General features: G+C 42.1%; 1 protein-coding gene across 5 annotated transcripts in view; it reads right to left on the bottom strand.

Moving 5' to 3' along the window:
- The window catches only part of ophn1 (oligophrenin 1), a 235,478-nt gene that overhangs the window by 36,031 nt on the left and 178,994 nt on the right, over positions 1–20,453 (bottom strand). For 4 of the 5 annotated variants that reach the window (XM_041195078.1, XM_041195079.1, XM_041195077.1 and 1 more), the window contains 4 exons: positions 19,339–19,486; positions 9,726–10,082; positions 3,823–3,985; positions 20–70 (listed from right to left, as the gene is read on the bottom strand). In XM_041195078.1, the coding sequence (XP_041051012.1) occupies positions 20–70; positions 3,823–3,985; positions 9,726–10,082; positions 19,339–19,486 (719 nt within the window). The remainder of the gene's footprint in view (positions 1–19; positions 71–3,822; positions 3,986–9,725; positions 10,083–19,338; positions 19,487–20,453) is intronic. The other variant, XM_041195080.1, reaches the window with a different exon arrangement.

The raw sequence follows: 20,453 nt of genomic DNA on the forward strand, positions 1-20,453 counted from the left end.
AGTAATTATTGTCTCTTACCCGCCTGTTTTTCTAGCAGCATTTTCGAAAAACTTGGCTCTGGAAGCAACCCTATAAATTAAAACAGCAAAGTCTAAGAATTCCCTTGCAAAAAGTGAACTATCATAAATCCAACAGGAAAGATTATTACTCTGTGTTCCAGTGACTGCCTGCTGGAACTGCACTCTAGTTCAAGTGCTTAAGAGTTACCAAATATTTAATTTGGTTGTATGAGTGAAATGGATGTCTTTTTTAGCATGCAAATCCAAAAAGTGTACCTGTAGACCAGATGCTCTCTCACATTAGCCTTGTAGAAATAATCACATTCATTAAAAAGCAAAGACTAGAATTTAGTCAGAGTTATCACTGTCACAGCTTTGGATAAAGGAGTCTTACAGACGCCTTGCACGGCTGCTATGAGCTGGCACTGTGTTGCCTACCCCAGGCGCCAGGGTGTTGCTTACCCAGAAACTGCTTGTAAAGGCAAAGTGTGGGCCAAAGAAAAAGAGCAGTCTGCGATTTCATTCAAAGAAACGGTTTTAATTTTGTTGACCCATTTTTACTGAAGTTCAAAACGCAAAGCAAAATTCACAAGATTCGCAAAAATGTGCTCGAGGAGCATAACAGTTCTCGAAAATCCTCCAAAAAGCAAGTTATTAAGACTCCTTTTGCCATTCCTCCAAGCTCAAAGCGAGAAACTGCTATGTGTGTTAAATGTAGAGCAGAATCAAAAGTCACCATGTACCAGTGATTACCCTAATCAAAAGGGTGAGAGAGACGAGAGAGTGCTTATTCAGGAATCGCAGCAGTCAAAATGTACCCCAGCGTGAATCACTGGTTTCAGAAGATGGGAAAAGTGGAGAGAGGGGGGAGGAAGAGAGAAAAAAGAGCTAGGAGAACGTGAGAGTCTCAATGATGTAGCGAGTTGGCGGACAATGACCTTTCACCTTTGGCACCAGAGTTCCAATTTACCCCAAACATACTTAGTGAGGGTCTTCCTGTGAGGGTACTACATGAAATGAGTTGGGGCAAATCTCAATCCATTTTTCATTGTGGTAAACTGTACTTTCCTAAAGTCAGGGCCGAGACACACTGTGGGAGAGCATAAAGATGGCTGAAAGGACCACACTCTCGCCATGGTGTGAAGAACTAAACCTTACTGGGAAAAACAGAAATGGTTAAATAAGCCGCCGTAGAGGCTTATTTCTTGAAGCTGGTGTTCATATAAAACCAGAACACCCATTTGTTTGTGAAAGCCATCAATAAATTAGATTAGTAATTGGATCCTAGGCTTCATCAGTGCTATAAAAAGTTATTCAGCAATTTTAGTGCTGAATGTTAATGACTGAATCAGGGAACCACCTTGATGTGGATAATTAAACAGTGAATCAATGGTCACCATTCATCACACCATTTTGATTTATTAAAGTGTAAGACTAGAAAGAAGCTGGCCCAAAAAGCTGAACTTAAGGCACAGTTTCACATTTCCCCATTTAGGTTCGAACTGAAGTCATGTTGATGAGGACCTGCAGCAGTCTCACTCCAGGGGTGAGGCCAACTCTAGTTTGGGATGTTTGAGGTGACCTGGCATCTCCTAGTGGTCGATAGAGGAATGGGGCAGACAATCTGTTCTCTCAGAAATAGGAGTTCAAGTCTGTGTGGACAAATAGACTTACAGCAAGCAATTTATATTAAAATTCCACCGCAATTTGTCCAAAAAAATAAAAATTAGCCAAAGATGCAATCAAAGTAACATTTTATTCTAAACAGATTCAGAATTTTGTACGCGAAACTGATGCAGACAGAAATGCCCACGGTTGTATACCCAACCCAGCAGAGCGAGTTGTTGGAAATTTCAAACCTGTAAATGATACAGATTCTGACTGTGCTAACTGCCAGTTCAGTCTGATTATAAAACAGTGGCGCTCAGCCAGCCTTTCCTGCGAGCACATCTTTAAACAAAGCTAAACGTTTCTCCTAGCCCAGGAGAAATCTTTTTTTGCATTCAACTGCTTAACTTGAAAGAAGATTGTATTCAAACTAAACCTGAGGGAGAGCATGAAAAATAAGTTGCTGTGAGCAGTGAAATAATCAATTTTCAGACAATGAACAGTGCAGCACTTTAGATGCCAAGATCACACTGTGAGGGTTAGAAGGTCTAATCCCAGCTTTGTGTAAATGGGTTTCAACTTCATTTAGAAAAACAATAAAAATTATTGGCAAACTGACCCGTATTCAAAGGAATGAGATTGAAAATAGGTTTGCAATTTTAGTTTCCGTTTTTCTTATAATAGAAAATGTATATGTGAGTCTTAATAGAAAATGTATATATGATACACATCTTGGATTAGAGGGGCGAGGGTTTAATTTGCTTTGGGTTGTGAAGGCAGTGGTCTCAGGATAGTCTCTTTTAAGGGCTTCCCTCCAAAAGTCCAGATAAGGAAGTCCCTCGTATGAACGGGAGGAGGTCATTTAGCCCCTCGCGCCTGTTCTACCATTCAACGAGGTCATGGCTAATCTGTAGCCTAACACCCATTTGCGTGGGAGCAGGCAACCCATCGAAGAAAGATGTATCAAATTAGTAGAATTTATCTATTTATTCCCTCACCACAGCCAGCTCACAATAGAGCCAAAGGTGCTCTGTTTCCCTGGTGTTTTTTTTGCTAGTTTTCTGAATTTTTCATTGAATTAGTTTCACGAAACGCCTCCCATTCATTTGTAAAATCTAAAATACCAGAGCAATATGTTGACATGGCCTGGAATTGGAGTTTGCACAAGTCACAAGAGGCTCTAGTTTATGGAAAGATCTGTAACAGCAGTCCATCAATTGTTATCTTAAATAAGCAATAAGGAAGGGGAATGGAATTTAATTCCATAAAAGCAATAAAACATTCCAAAATTGTTATGAATGGATCAATTTAAATACTTATTGTATATTAAGGCACATAAAAATAGCTCAGCTAGCTTAACATACAAGTCATGGAACCATGAGGTGCCATGTTCCCTGTACCCATGCACCCACCACCACCCCCTACCCTGCAACTAAAACGTCGATTGGGAGCCTGCCCACAAAAAAGCGAGCTGTCCCGCAGCCATTTAAGTTTGGCATAGCGTTAATTGGCTCAAGGCACGACTTCTGCCCCATCTGGAGGATAAAATCTCGCCTTAGAGAACTGCCAGGCAATCCTTCTGGTCGGCAGCTCTGTAGTCCCAGCAGCGCCAGGTTTGAGCGGTGGCCACTCCTGGGACTGCAGGCAGTCCCTGAAAAGGGTGAGGTGGTGTGGGGGACTGGGTTTGAGAGGCTGAGAGGGATGAGTAAAGGGGAAAGGAAGACCTTGTGGGAAATGCCTCTGATGGGCGCAGGGGACATCGCTTGCCCGACACCAACTTATATAGCTAAAGCTGCCAGCCTACCCGATTGGCTGTGAGCAAAATAGTGGGGGAGGGGGGAAGATGGTGGGGGCTTGGGATGAGGCATTTAAGTGGCCTTAAGAGTGGGGGGGGGGGAAGAGAGGGGAAGAACTGGGGGTGGGGGGGAAGAGAGGGGAAGAACTGGGGGGGCGGGAAAGAAGGGAAGAGCAGGGGGAGAGAGGGGGAAAAGAGGGGAAGAGAGAGAGAGAGAGAGAGCGGAGAGGGAGAACAGGGAGACAGAGATTGGGAGAGCAAGGGTGAGAACACAAAATTGAATGATAACTGAGGGCATCTGATGCCTGTGAAGCTATACTTCATTGTAAGCCAGTGTCTTCAGAAGATGATGCAGGACAATTGGACAAGGGGGAGAAAAGAGAAGAAACAAAAATACAATTCAAAAAAAGGAAGTTTACACAGAAGATGAAGTATCTTCCATGCTAGTGGACTGCTCTACTTTCATTGGTGGAGGGACTTTATCTCGACAAGGAGGATCTGGTGGCCTCATGGGAGGGCGTTGCAGGCCAGATGAGGTCTTCTCCTGGTGGGCTCGATGAACATTAATGTTACTATAATCGCCTGAAAAAGAAGAAAAATAAAGTTATTTCATACTGGCAACTAAGATCCAAACACTGAGAAATTACCGCTTCCACAAGAAGAGGAACCTGTTTGAGGGTCATGATGATACATTGACCCTCCATTGAATCACAGAATTGTTACAGTGCAGAAAGAGGCCATTCAGCCCATCATGTTTGCACCGGTTCTCTGCAGGAGCAAATCACCAGTGCCATTCCTCTCCCTTCTCCCTGTAACCTTGTACATTCTTCCTGCTCAGATAACAGTCTAATTCCTTTTCAATGCCTTGATTGGACCTGCCTCCACCACATTCTCAGGCAGTGTATTCTAGACCTTAACCACTAGCTGCTTGGAAAAGTTTTTCATGTAGCTTTTGCTTCTTCTGCCAATTAGTTTAAATCTGTGCCCTCTCATTCTCGATCCTTCCACTAATGGTAACAGTTTCTTCCTATCTACTCTGTCCACACCCATGATTTTGAATACCTCTATCAAATCTCCTCTCGGCCTTCTCTTCTGCAAGAAAAACAGTCCCAACTTCTCCAATGTATCTTCATAACTGAAGTTCCTCATCCCTGAAACTCTTCTTGTGAATCTTTTCTGCACTCTCTCCACTGTCTTCACATCCTTCCTAAAGTGTGGTGCCTAGAGCTGGATGCAATACTCCATTGAGGCCAAACTAGTGCCTTACATAAGTTCAACATAACCTCCTTGCTCATGTACTCTGTGACCTTATTAATAGGATGCTGTATGTCTTATTAATTACTCTCTCACCTGTCCTGCCATCTTCATTGACTTATGCACATATACATCCAGGTCCCTCTGCTCCTGCACCCCCTTTAGAGTTGTATCCTCTATTTTGTACTCTCCGTATTCTTCCTACCAAAGCAAATTACTTCACATTTCTCCACATTGATCTCCACCTGACACTCATCCACCCATTCTATCAACTTGTCAATGTCCTTTTGAAGCTCTACACTGTCCTCCTCAGTGTTCACAATGCTTTCAAGTTCAGTATCATCCACAAATTTTGAAATTGACCACTGTACACCAAAGTCTAGGTCATCAATATAGATCAATCCCAACACTGACCCCTGGGAAACTCTACTACAAACCTTCCTCCAGCACAAGACATCCATTAACCACTACTCTCTGCTTCCTGTCACTCAGCCAATTCAATGTAACTATGTTGCTACAGTCCCTTTTATTCCATGAGTATAACTTTGCTCACAAGTCTGTTGTATGGCATTGTATCAAATGCCTTTTGGAAGTCCATGTACACCATATCAAAAGAATTGCCCCATCAAACCCCTTTTACCTCTTCAAAAAAACTCCAGCAAGTTTGTTAAAAACAATTTTGCCTTAACAAATCCATACTGGCTTTCCTTAATTAACCCACATTTGTCCCTGTGACTATTAACTTTGTCCTGAATTATTATTTCCAGAAGTTTCCCCACCACTGAAGTTAAACTGACTGGCCTGTAGTTGCTAGACTTATCTTTATATCCTTCCTTGAACAAGGGTGTAACATTTGTTCCAGTCTCCAGTCCTCTGGCACCACCCCTGAGTCTAAGGAAGACCAGAAAATTATGGTCAGTGCCTTCACAGCTTCCCCCAGAATCCTTGGATGCATCTCATTCAGTCCTGGTGTCTTATCAACTTAAAGTACAAATGGCCTATCCAATTTTAAACCCTTCACATGTCTGAATTACTTCTCATTCACCGTGGCCTGGGTAGCATCTTCATCCTTGGTAAAGACAGATGCAAAAAATTCATTTAATACCTCAACTATGCCCTCTGCCTCCATGCATAAATCCTCTTTTTGTGCCTGAATCAGCCCCGCTCCTCCTTTTTACCACTTTTTTACTATTTAAATGCCTACAGACGACTTTGGGATTCCCTTTCACGTTAGCTGTCAGTCTCTTTTCATACTCTCTCTTTGCTCCTCTTACTTGCTTTTTCACTTCCTCTCTGAACCCTCTATATTCAGTTTTGTATTCCATTGTATTATCCATCCAACATCTGTCGTAAGCACATCTTTTCTTTTTCTTCATCTTAATCTCCATCTCTTTTGTCCATCCAGGGAGCTCTGGATTTGTTTACCATACCTTTGCCTTTTGAGGGAATATACCTTGACTGTGTTCAAACTATTTTCTTCTTCGGTGATAGACCATTGTTCAGCTACAATTTTTCCTGCCAACTAATTTATTCAACCCAGATCCATTCTTACCCCACTGAAATTGATTTTCCCCTGGTTAATTCTTCTTCCTTGTCCTTTACCATAGCCAACTCTTATGGTACAATGATCACATTCCCCAAAGTGTTCTCCTACTGACACTTGATCCACTCGGCCCCCCTCATTCCCAAGAACCAGCTCTAGCAGTGTCTCAATTGGCACTGGGCAGGAATCATACTGCTGCAGAAAATTTTTCTGAACACAGTCTACGAACTCTTGCCCTTCTCTGCCCTTTACATTACTACTATCCCAGTCTATATTCAGATAATTAAAATCTCCCATTATAACTACTCTATAATTCTTGCACCTCTAATTTCCTTGCAAATTTGTTCCTTTACGTCCTTTCCACTAGTCAATGACCACACCAAGCAATGTAATTGCACCTTTTTTGTTCCTTAGATCTAGCCAAAGAGATTCTGTCTTTGACCCCTCTGGGACAACCTCTCTCCCTCCTCAAAACAGCATTGCTCTCCTTAATCAAAACCGCCACTCCTCCTCCTTTTCTTCCTTTCTTATCTTCCCTGAACACCCCGCATTCAGGGATATTTAACAACCAGTCCTGCCCTTCTTTGAGCCAGGTCTCTGTTATAGCCACATCATGAAAAATAACAGTAATGCTTTCCTTTAACTGTTTTGAAAATTCCATCTGAGCCCCATTCACAGAAGGTATTACTTTACTGAGTTATATTGAATAGGGTACTTAGTACTGTCCCCTTCCTAACACAAATTTGGTTCTATTTAAAACTGTTTGTGGGTGATACTGTTGTCTCACAGCAACTCTGCTGCCTCAGCCAGATGACAGTCTCCAAGCATAACCTCAATTGATGTTAGCAGGTTACATGACCATTTTGGGCACTGGTTCTCATTAGACTGACGTATCCATCTACTTTCTAAGACAGGTCACTGCCCGCTGTTTTTCCTCACCAGCCCAGGGATACTCGTATAGCTCCACTATCACTGCCCAATCAAGTTCAGTAAAGCCAGCACAAAGCAGAGATTAAGTCCAGGACCCTCCTGATCTCATTGGCTGTTCCGCAATGTGAGGATGATGTCTGCTCAGGGTCGCGAGTTTCTGCCATGGGTCCCCGTGATTGAATAGGCCAATTCTCGGCCCACAGATCTTTGGCACTTGGGGCAGGACACTCCATGGGGTAGTGGGATTCAGAGTGCAGGATTTACTTCTTTCCTTCTTTACTGCTCTGGATGTGTGGACTCAAAGCATGGATGGGCAAGTTGTCGTCATTTTGAACAATTGGTAGCAAGCTTCTTCCAGTCATTTACGTCAATGCTGCCACACTTCATGGAGAGCTGACCTATATGGTTTATAATTGCATTAAGCACTAAAGGGAGGTATCATACACACATTGAATCCCCTCAGCCTCACAGAAGCCATTTTGTGATGAATCTCTTCTCCAGCAATAATGAGAGCAACTTCCAAGTCAAATTGACAGGAATTAACACTAGCAAAACATCTGTTGGCATGTAGCTTCTGACCAGCATCTTTAAAAATCACAAGAACTGAGAACAATGGAGAGATCCTGCTCAGGGTGCAAACAACAGCTGGGACTTTCAGGATTCCACAAAAAATTGGAGGGAAGATCTGGTTGCATCACAAGGGTCGACATGGACTGGAGAGGTGCAGAACTGTAACTCTAAGAGTACGAATGATGTGACTGCCTGAAATTGATTGAACAGTGCACTGCATTCACAGAAACGGTGAAGGCGTGACCACCGCCTAACCAAATGCTTGACAGAAATGGCACTTAGAGAGGCAGCTGGCAACAGAGTAGTTGTGTGTGTTGGCAGCTGTGACAATCTGTTGTCAGCTATCAGTCCAACGACAAGGCAACAAATGAAACCTGCTCGACAGTAAGTTCGCCCTCTTTCTATGTAAGATGTCATCTTCAGAGCCGAAGCATTTACATCCTGCCATGGCTAATTTGAGGAGTTGCCGACAAGCTCCTTAGGTCACGATTTGAGCACGAAAGGTTTTGTTCTTAATTTATTTTTGTGTATTCGGCTCTTGGATCTTAAATGGGAACTAGAAACCTCAAACCGGCAGCAAATTTTAAAACTCTAATCTGTATGAACCAAACCTCATGCCCATGCATGAGGCTTTTCATTGTGGCAGTGGGGATTTACTGGGGTCACAGTTCATGAATTGAGCAGACAGCCTTAATGGGATCAGTTATCTAGAAAAGTAAAAAAAAAAAATCAAAGGCAATAAATCTGAATTGTGAAGTGTTGACCTGTTGGGTTTGAGCATGTAGCTCTTTTTGGAGGTGTGGTGTGTAACCTAGTATGGTAGTAAAAAGGGTATTTTTTTTTTAATTAGCCTTAGATCAGTATTCTGCAGTAGAAATTGTAACCACAGGTGTAATTACACAATACCATTTTACCCACATGCACTAATCCTAGTGGAAATGCCTTGAACACAATGCTAGTAAATATATTTCACTGATATGTTTGCGTAAACATCCATGGTCAACACTGGGGTGTTTTGCAGTCTTTTTTCCTTTCAAAGTTTGAAATTTTAGCATTAATTTATCGGACACCACCACATTTTAGCGCACTTCCTAGGTTTTTGTCCAACAGCTGCGAGCAACGCTTCATTTTAATCAGAGTGACTGCTGAGTTCATTGACTCGCAACAAGAGCAGCACCAGACCCGCATCCATCCCCACCCTCCATTCTCCACCCACCCACACCCTCTGTTTTTCATGCATCCCCACCTTCCCAGATCCACCCTTATTGCTCTCCACCCAGAATAATTGGGTTCTGATTGGCCTTTGCCACGACGTACCTTGCATTCCGTTATTGGCCAAGTTGCTTTACTCTGCTGGCCTCAAGTAGTTAGTCGATTGGTTGAGCTACCCACAAAGATAGTTCCCCACTCCATATATTGTTAGCGTTTCCATGGAGCAGATGTACTTTCACCTGTGTTACGCACCATTTTGGCAGATAACCAAGGAAGTTAAGCACACAAAAAACACTGCATGCTGAGCTTCACGTTTTACCAACAAATACATTAAAAAAAAGTTAAAATATACATGCGAATGCTATGTGAATGAGTATTGAGATCACATGCCAATGATGGTATTTATTACTCATTTTTGACGTGCAGTTAGGCACATCTGGATTCCCAACTTTCCACATGGATCGTGGCCAATCCATTAGATAACATTGCCCCGGATCCTGCTCTCTGTTAGCTATGACCCTCCTTTTTAAAATAAAAAATGTATAGAAGTATGTCGTTACACAATTCCTGAAGCCCGTACCATCTATTTTGATTGCTGGAATTAAGAGCAAAAGCAATCCACTGAAATAAAATCTAGTGAAGGCCCCTTTTGATACAATTGATTTTGATGAGCCTCAATTCACATTAAAATGGTGAAATAAATAGGACAGACTTGGAGAAGAAAAACACTCTATTGTACCAGCATGCGAGGAGAGGTTGCAATATTAATATTCCATGCCATTCTCTGCTCTAAATTATATCAAGTGCATTTACCATCTTCAGTGTAAACCATCTTGGAAGAAGTAGGATTTGAGCGAAAGGAAGATGCTCGAGAGGCACTGGCATTGGCCCGATCAGACTGTGGCACCCCATTTACAGACTTTGGTGCAAGCTTCAGACCTCCATCTTTCATTTTCGGTGCAAGCCGTCCCACTTCTGTCTCCGAGAACGGCCGCCAATTCTGGTTACCCACAGCCTGCCGAAGAGGAGATTCAGTTTCTGGCACCCTTGGGCTGCCCACACTCGGTCTAGTCATTCGCTGCAGTGGTACAGGGCCTGATAGGGAGCCCACACCACCTGTCTCTGGACTATTGGCACCACTGGCATTGTGATTTGTGCTTCCTGCATCATCTGCAAAGGAAGAGATTATTTCTTTACAAAAACTTTATCTCTGTTTTCTTCTTTAAAGGCACAAAGGTGGTCAACAAAAAAGGTGCAAGAGAATTAACTATTTTACTGCAAACTGAGTGAGCAGCACCTCCTGATCAGCAGATGACTGCTATCCACACTCTGCTGGAATCAGTTGCTGGTTGCATATATTTACAGCCAGTTAGTTATTGTGGATCTATATCCACACTCTCTCCTGAAGCCATGCTCCAAACATTCCCTTCAAAGAGGAAGGATTTTATAGGATTTGATCAGTGCTTGCATTTAGGATAAACCCCAAATTAAATCAACTGAATGAGTTTTATACCCAGAGAGAGATGGGAAATGTAATCAGCCACGAGTTAGGGTAACTGGATCTGGTAATATTCCAAAAATATCTTTAAAAAGATGCAACTGGTCTGTGATCTCGGTGTCTGGGTGGATTGTAGTAGCATCCCCAAATGAACAGCACTGCCTGAATAAGCATCATGTGGGATGTTGGAACAGGTTGCCACAGCATCTTTACCATGAAAGCCAGAAGCTATGGAAGTACATTAGATTCATTTGCAGACCCACTGATAGCACCAATCTACTTAATAGATTTTCATCAAATAAAAACTAGACTGAGATCAGCTGCAGAAAACATCTAGGAAGCTGTTAGCTCTTTCACATTCTCGATGTTGGGTAATAGGGAGCATCAGTCATGTAAACCATGCAGGATAGGCCTTACACTGCCTTTTTTAAAGTGATACCTTGTAGCTAATGTGTACAGACTCTATTACTTTTCAGTGACTTCATTAATAGTTATTTAGATCCAACCTCCTTCCTTCTTTCCCAACAATGCCCCATGAGTGATTGAATTCATTACCGAATAGAGCACAGAACTCAGTATTTTGCCCACACATCAACTGGATGCAAGTCTTGCTGAATTATCAAAGGTTAAGTGACATTAGGTCTGGCCTCCAAAAGGAACAAGCACCTCCAAAGAGGATAAGCAATGTAATGTAGATAGATGTTCATGTGGCAGCATGCATGCCTTTCAACAGGCAAGTGTCCCTCTGTATGCGAGAATATCAGTCAGTCACTGCAAATACCAAGTCAATTTGAAAAAAAAGTGGGTCAGAAATTTCCTGCACAGGAGTCTGTCAGAACTGCTTTGGGGGAGATTCATCTCATTACATCTCACTGATTTCAAAACAATTGAGAGCTATTTGCTTAAACCCTGCCCCTTTAAACCTGTGGGAGAAATATCAGGATTATCCCACAAGGCAAGTTGGGCGATGTCCAAATGGTAAACACATCTCTCCAAATACAAATTCAGATCAGTGCACATTGTTGGAGTGTATTCCGGACACTGACCTCAATTGCAAAAAGATCTGTCTACATTATAGCGCCCTCCCCTCCATTATAAATTAACACAGTCACCCCAGATTATAAAAAAATGTTATGTTGATGAAAAAAATGTATTGGCTGAAACAGTTATAGAAATACGGTGAGTGCAGAACCCACTTTTTGAAATGGACACAGTTCTGGAATAAACAACTGTGATACTCTACTCATTACAGGCAAGTGACAATTGTGGCAGCATTGCAAATTTACATTTCAAACTGGAAAACCTGAGGGGGCTTGGCAATATTTCTGCACCATCCCTGCACACTCAGGCAGTGACGTAGTGATAATGTCACTGCACCAGTAATCCGGAGGCCCAGGCAAATGCTTTGGAGATCTAGGTTCAAATCCCACCACAGCAGCTGGTGGAATTTGAATTCAATTAGTAAACTTGAAATTGAAAGCTAGTCTCAGTAATGGTGACCATGAAACTCCCATCAATTGTCATAAAAACCCATCTGGTTCACTAATGTGCTTTAGGGGAAGGAAATCCATTGCTTGTACCTGGTCTGATCTACACGTGACTCCAGGCCCACAGCAATGTGGTTGACTCTTAAAAGCCCTCTGAAATGGCCTAGCAAGGCACTTGGTTCAATAGCAATTAGGGATGGGCAACAAATGCTGGCCTTGTTGGCAACATGCACATCTCATGAAAGAATTAAAAATTAACGCAGGCTATCCACAGCAGAGAAAATCCAATTGTGCACAGAGCTGATCTGAGCTGCCCTATAGTGTAAAAGACAGCCAGTTAAAGGAAAGCCTATCATATTGTTTTTTTAAAAATGAATATTAATAAATTTTGTGAAGTGCCAAGGGCCAGAGGACCAGTTACCAGCAAGGTTGAAAATCATAAGAGGCTTGGGGCCAGAAAGCAAGTTATTAGTTGTTGGCTAACACTCATTCTGGGTTTTAAAATCTTGACACAGGGAGAGAAAGAGAGTAATTCCAGTTTGGTCTCAACATTGTGAGGGTGCAGAGAATGGGGCAATTATACAAGAGGCCATTTTTTAAGAAGGTGAAATAAGAGAGGAATTTTAAAGGAGCAATGATCATTGTAAGTAGGGTCTCTTGAAAGCTAAACTGGCACTCAGGTAACATGCCTGCCTTGGCAGTCAACCTTTTGTTGAAGCCAATTACCTCCAGGCTACTGTTGATAGTTGACAAGCCAGTCAGGATCATGAATGAAACCTGGTGGACTAAACTGGCCACTCAGTTCTGAGGATCTTCCCATGTAGCTCCAGATGTCCCTGCAAAGCCAAAGCCCCAACTGGTAACGTGGTCCTCATTGGGCAAGCAGCAGAAAAGGTTACCAGTGTTTCCAATTTGGACAGTACTGGTTTTAACTGGTTAAGCTCAAGCACTTTTGGGCTCCCGAAGTCTTTTCCCTTCCTCAACAAGGAGGTGCCCGATTTACCTAAATGAAGTGAACACATTATTCTGGGCAACTTGAAGTCTGAAAGTGGGACAGATTTTTATAAGGTTTGGTTTGGAGACTCAAAACAGGTGTTTCTGCATATATCAAACCACATTTCCCATTTCCCCTGACTCACGCCCCTCCCCCTCACCCCCAAAAAAAGGTTACCAATAGAACAAGACCAGGGTTGTGACTGAAATGCTAGGGATGGTCCATATGCTTGATGCAAGACTCTTGCAATTCTAAAGGTCAGTCAGTCAAAATCGTTGAAGACGGTTTACATGTAGAATGAGAAATGAGAAAGTGTGAAGCAGAAGTAACAAGTGAAAGTTTCACTTTAAACATATTCCTAATTTGACAGAGGCAGCATCAATCCAAAGTTATATGGGGTGATGGGTTTAACTGGCCTCAAATATTTCAGATTCTTTAGTCATTTGTACCCAGATATTTCAAGCAAATGATAATTTGTGAGCACAGCTCAGCCAGGATACAGACCATTTCCCTTTCCAAATCAAGACTACCCCACCTTCTATACAAGGAAAGCTTGAAAAAGCTCAATCCTTTTGGCCTAGAGGGAAGACATTTAAGGATCCTGGAGAAGTACATCAAATATTACAAAAGCAAAATACTGCAGATCTGAAATAAAAACAAAAAAGGCTGGAAACACTCAACAGGTCAGGCAGCATCTGTAGAGAGGGAAACAGGGTTAAGGTTTGAGATCTGTGACCATTTTCAGGATCTGATGCAAGGTCATTGATCTCAAACCTTAACTCTGTTTCTCTCTCCACAGATGCTGCCAAACCTGCTGAGTATTTTCAGCATTTTCTGTTTTTATTTATGTTACTTTATATAATAATTTAATATTTTATTTAAGTCCAGGTTATTATTTCACACTGAGCCAGGCTGGTTAGACCAGAGGTCATATGTTGGAAAGTAAAAAATTAAAAGAATCAGGAATCGGAAAGAACTTCACACAAAGGGTGGAAAACGTTTGGAATAATTGTCCAGTTCAACAGGATAGAGATGGAGAATTTAGTGATATTCAAAGTGTATAGAAGGACGCTAGGCTGAGAGAACTGAAACACTAGAGGGGTACATTTCAGAGTTTCATATGGTCTTTACGTTTCACAGTCGTTACCATGAGATATTAAGAGAATGCCACAAGATTTTATCCACTACCCACACCCCACCCCACTGACACTGTATAGAGGAAGAGGCTTCCAAAAATGTGAGGTACTCCAGTGTCCTTCAAGGAATGCAACTGCATATGTTCACCACGAATGGAAAAAGATTCAAAACAAAAAACAGTAGGCGTCTCTCATTAACACATGCCCACTGAATAAAAGTCCTTTAATGCCAACCCTGTAATTCGGATTCCAACCCAAAGACTGTGTAGTTAAATTGCAGAACCCTATAAAAAAAAAAGGGAAAACAGGGATTTTGATAGTTTATCCAGCTAACAGCTGCAAGCAATTGATCAAACCAGACACCACTGGTCTCACAAAAGAGACAAGCGCTGGCGCCAAGCGGCGAGAGCTTCAGACACGTATAATGATCAACGCCATAAAAGCGTCGTCCAGCGCTGCCGGCCGATATGTGTCTGGTTAATAGAATAAAATCTGTGCAAACAAATCAAAGACAAAAGCACAGCCCTGTTTCAACATCACAGAATGCAAGAATCAGATGCAGGATCTAGTTAACCACCTCAAGTCCCTCAGCATAGTTGTTGATTAACTATATGAAAGAAAGGGCAAGGGGTAATGTGGGCAGCTCAATGCTGGGGCCACATCACTTCACATAGATGCCTGGGGGCTTAATTTTTATTCAAAACCCATTGAAATGGTAGGACAAAGTCCAAGTGGGAAGTAGCAGTTCACTTTCCAAATGCCTCCCATTTGAGATTACCGATGGGGCATTGGTTGAGCAGAATGAAGGAAGGAGTGCAGTGAGCATATGTTGCAGTATTCATCCATTGTCTAACAGTTAACTAATAAGTTCACTGCTTAGAATGGTTAGCTAGAATTCTTCATCTCAGAGGCTAATGGCTCAGTGGGTAAATATGCTAGAGTGTTAATTTTAGTTACAAATGGAAACTAAACTGTCAGACAGGTTAATGTGGTGTTACCATGAATTTTATGAAAAAACATCATGTCCAAATAGCCCTTGGTTGTCATGTCAACTCCATAAAAACGTAAAACTGGGCACTGGCTGCCATCTTGTACCTCTCTCCAGGTCAATATTGGGTGTAATCCTAGACACTGAATATCAATGAGCTATTCAACTCAGGGGGGAAAAAACATTTCCTCCTGTCCTCACGCAATATCTACATCCATGTATTTCCCAGCTGGCTCACCCAGTAGGTATGAGGTAGAAATCTGGCTGACTTTTTTCCAGCTTTATTTAAACCATACCCTTCTGCTGCCTGGATGAGATAATTTAAATCTGTGCGAAGAGATCAAGCCTAGCTTTTTCCTGATCTGCTAGGAGTCAACAACATGAAGGGCAACACAATTACCCACTGAACCAGAATGCAAGTGATGAGGTCCCTAAACAAATATTAGAAATGCATTGATCAGCAAGTTAAATGGCCCGATGCCTCTTTGCAGCTCACAGTAACCTGAGTGTGAAATGTAAAGACCATTTGATCCCTCTAGCATTTCAGTTCCCCCAGCCTAGCGTCCTTTCCAGTTGAACTGGAAAATTATTCCAAACATTTTCCCCACTTTGTATGACGTTCTTTCCAATTCCTGATATTTCTATTTTGTTTTTATTTCCACTATACGACCTCTGGTCTAAAAAGACTTCTTGTGAAATAATAGCCTTGACTTGCTTTATATAGCAATTTAATATTGTATATAATAGAATTTTTTAAAAAAATTGCTGGATATACTCAATGTGACTTTACTTTTGGGGGTTTCCTAGCAATGGAGTAGGAAGTTATCATCACGCTGAGCAAGGAACTGGAGCTGGTCAGTGAATGACAGATGAAGTAGCTGAAGGGTGGCATAGTTTGAAGTTCAATTTATGGAATGTTCTAAAGCAGGTCATCTCCTTGGCAATCTGATCCTGTCATGAGGCAGTTCCTAGGGCAAAGTTTCTGCTTTTGGGAGAGGTGGTTGGGGTGAGAGGGGCGGGGGGGGGAGGCAAAGAGAAATCTTTCTCCTAACTGTAAATTACTAGGTCTAATAACTTTGTCAAAGGTTTCAGAAAGAATATCCAAAGAATACATCATTCCATAGGGGCCACTTCTGACTTTTATAGAACCTTATTAGATTATGCCCCTGGATCTAGACTCCCCAACCAATGGAGATAATTTCACTTTACCTACCACATCAGTTCCCCTTAATACCTTGAAAATTTTGATCAAAGCACCCCTTAATCTTCTAAATTCCCAGGCATACCACCCTAATGTATGCAATTTATTTTTATAATTTAACCCTAGGAATCCAGGTGTCATTCTGGTAAATCTATGCTACATGCGCTCCAAGGGCAAATACATCCTCCCTAAGGTCTGGCCCAGAACTGCTCATAGTAGTCCAGATGTGGTCAAACCAGATTTTTGTATAATTGAAACATGACTTCTATCACTTTGTGTTGTAGTATTTTAGATATAAAGGTCAGCATTCCATCAGCCTTTTTGGTTATTTTCTGTACCTGTTTATGACATTTTAATGATCTTTGTACCTGGACCTCCACTGTTTCTAACTTTTCACCATTTAGAAAGTACCTCATTCTATCCTTTATAGGCCCAAGGTGGATTAAATCATATCTGTCTACACAGAAATCCTTTTGCCACACATTTCCCATTCATTGAATCTATCAATACCTCTTTATAATTTTATGCTTCCAGCTACACTGCTTACAATACAGCCTATATTTGTGTTACCAGCAAATTTTGACATCTGGCTTTCTATTCCATTAGAGTCATTAATAAACACAGGGAATAGTTGAGGCCTCAATACAGATCCTTGTGGGACACCACTGGACACAACCAGCCAATGAGAGTACCTGCCCATTATACCAACATTCTGTCTCCCTTCCGCCCAGCCAATTTCTAAATCAGATCGATAATTTGTTTTCAGTTCTGAGCTTCAACTTTAAGTTTAGTTAACAGTTCCTTATGAGGAACTTTATGAAATGCATTCTAAGCACTTGGGAGTACAGAACTCGAGTATTACTGAGAAAAACAGATATGCTGTCGAAGCTTTTCGCCTTGCATTCATCTGGACAGATTCAAGAATGCCAAATTTCAAAGGGAGTAACCATTCATACTGCATGAGAAAAGGATGCTGATTGGTTGGCTGGTTGTCAAGACGTTGCCACGCTGTCAGACCTGCTGAGTTTTTCCAGCATTTTCTGTTTTTGAGCCAAAGGGACATGCTGTTTGATACGATCCACTAATCACTGGGACATACGGCCTACAAACCTAGTTTCATACCAGCACTGAAATTCATCTACTGCAATACTCATTTGTGTGGTAGGCAGAATATCTTTTTTGGCTCAATGTTTGTGGAACGCCTTCCGGAAGTCCATGTAAACTAACATTCATGGACATTCCCCCATCCAATATTTTAGTCACCTCTTCAAAAAATTTAACCAGATTCATCAGGCATGGCATAGTCTTTACCAATCTATGTTGGTTCTTTCAAATCTGATGAAAATTTTCAAGGCGTCCATTCACCCTATCCTCAATTGCAGACTTTTATAAAATTGGTGTGGAGTGGCAGTCTAAGATATAATTTTATGAAGTTATGTATTCATTGTAAAGCAAATGTTTCATGCACATGTTGTAGTATGTGCCTTAAATGCTCCACAAGACATAAGCTGGGGTTGAGGAGAGCAGGGCAGAAATCTAATACAACTATTCATGCTCCTTCCTGTTTGCCTCGGTTTTCCAGATAAAATGGATTCACAATCTGGAATTGGAGAACACTGTGAAGAAGTGTATGAAAAGGGGGCATGCAAGCAAGAGTGACAGACAGGAGGATGGACACAGAGAGTATGGTGACTTGACTGAGAGTGGGATTATACATGTATTATAATAAATCTTCAAATGTTTAGGGAAAAAAGGCGAAGTGGTCAGTCGGGAAAGCCATGGGATCTGGAACATGAAATTTATAAACATCAAACAATCCTTATGGAAATTGGTTTAAACCATTCCACTGTGCAGCTCTATCCCTTAAAGTGCTATGTAAGAAATGGATTTAGTGACTTAAGTCGATGGGTTCAGATTTTGAATGTGAAATGCATTGCTCTGGTGATAGGCTCAAAGACACCAGTTCCCCTGTGGTCTAATTCCTGGTCTTGCTGAGTTAGCTAATCACAACTAGTTAGCAGTTGGTGCCTCAGAGGCCATAAGCAAGAGACAAATAACAGAGAAAACACCTCAGCAATTGCTGGGCATTAGGAGTGAGCAGGATCGGCTAAAACGAAGTTCACCACAAATCAACAGCTGGCCAGAACTGTGCAAGTTCACACATCAACATTCCGCAGCTTACCACTGACCAGAAATTGAACTGGACCAGCCACATAAATACTGTGGCTACTAAAGCAGCTCACCTCCTGACTCCCCAAAGTCTGTCCAACATCTAGAAGGCACAAGTTAGGCGTATGATGGAATACTCTCCACTTACCTAGATAAGTGAAGCTCCCACAACACTCAAGAAGCTTGACACCATCCAAGACAAAGCAGCCCACTTGATCAGCTGCCTGTCCCCTGCCCTGAACATTCAACCCCGCTAGCACCAGTAAAGAGTGGCAACAGTGTGTAGCATCTACAAGATACACTGCAGTAACTCACCATGCCTCCTCCAACAGCACCTTTCAAACTTCAATCCTACCTTGTAAAAGGACAAGGGCAGCAGACACATGGGAACATTACCACTTGCAAATTACCCTCTAAGCCAAACACCATCCTGACTTGGAACTTTATCACCATCCCTTCACAGTTGCTGGGACAAAATCCTAGAATTCCCTTCCTAACAGCAACGTGGGTGTACCTACACCAGATAGCCTGCAGCAGTTCAGGAAGACAGCACACCACCATCTTCTCCAGGGTAACTGAGCTTGGGACACAAGTGCTGGCATAGCCAGTGATGCTCACCTCCCATGAAAGGATTAAAAAAAAGGACAAATGACAGGCACTTGGATGAAGTGAAAGAGGTGTTCTGACACCCATGAAGCTGTACAAGAGTAACTGCATTTATATGAGAGGAGAGGAGAAAGGAAAGGATGCATTTTAAGCAGGACAAGACCATGCAGACCAAATAGCAGGACCAGCCTCTTCCTTCTCTCACTCTCCCCACAACAAACATAAAACCTTTGTGCTGCCTTGTACATAAAATCATCAGTCACACCACAACATGCAAGCAAAGGTAGGCTTCATGACATCGTGTTGCTTTAAGCAGGCTGTGTGCAAGCAATCAAACAGATACTGACCTTCCACATCCTCAGAAAGGGGAGAGTTGAGGTTAGGCCGAGGCCGGGCAGGACGTTTGGAGATGGTGATTGGCTGGCGTTTCCTGGGCGCAGCTCTGGGAGGCGGTACTGGAGGAGCAGCATTCTCCTCTGGTGGGAACTGAAATATCTGAAAAATTGGAACAAAATGGAGACATATTTCCAGAATCCATTTCTAAAATCCACTATCTTTCCTTCTGCTTATTTCTTCGAAGGCTTTCACTTAAAAAACGGGTAGAATTTCCACAGGCTTTCCCCAATCTCCGGTTGTAGCCTCAACAGGACAAATTTTCTCTGCAGACACAACGGGAGATCGGGGGCAGAACCGAGGAAATTCCAGATGCAAATGATCCAGCAGGGAAGAGGGAAGAGATTCCCAGTTCTATATCACGAGAGCAGTAGATTAACAACAGCAACAGTAAAGTCATTAGCACAGGTTGCTGACTGTGAGGAATTACTGAGCCACACAGCGAGAGGGAGCTGGGTTTGTACAAATCATTAACACAAGTTTCAGTTTACACAGTGCATTAATCCAGCTCCCTCTTGCCATCAGGTTCAATAACTTAACTAGGCCAATTCAACCAAATCAACAGGGTCATCAGGGTTCACTGTTCACTAGATTTATATTTAAATGTATTTATTCAAAGATCACAGCAGTTCTAATAGTTTGATCTTTAATAAGGCGTCCTGATATCACAGCACACGTTTTCAAAATGAATCTTGATATAAGAGAGGCAGAGTGGAGCTTCAGTCCTGTAATGTCTTAGGATGTGGGTTGACACCATGTTGTTATAGGGCCAGTTCATGTTTTTTACAGTCCTGTGTAGCGGATGTGCCAAGTTCCAGCCATGTGTTTTATTACATGGATAGCAAGAGAAAAACTATTAAATCAAATGAAGAAAAATGAGAATGGTCTCCACAGGGTGTAACCTTATGAATCTGTAAATTGTGGCTCAGTGGTAACACTTGCTAGAGCCAAAAGGCTGTGCATTCCAGTACCATTCCAGAGATTTGAGCACATAATCTAGACTGATATTCCAATTCAACGCTGAGGGGTTGCTGCACTGCCGAAGGTGCTGATTTTCGGAGGAAGCATT

This window comes from Carcharodon carcharias, chromosome 9 (genome assembly GCF_017639515.1).
Source record: "Carcharodon carcharias isolate sCarCar2 chromosome 9, sCarCar2.pri, whole genome shotgun sequence".
Lineage (NCBI taxonomy): Eukaryota > Metazoa > Chordata > Chondrichthyes > Lamniformes > Lamnidae > Carcharodon > Carcharodon carcharias.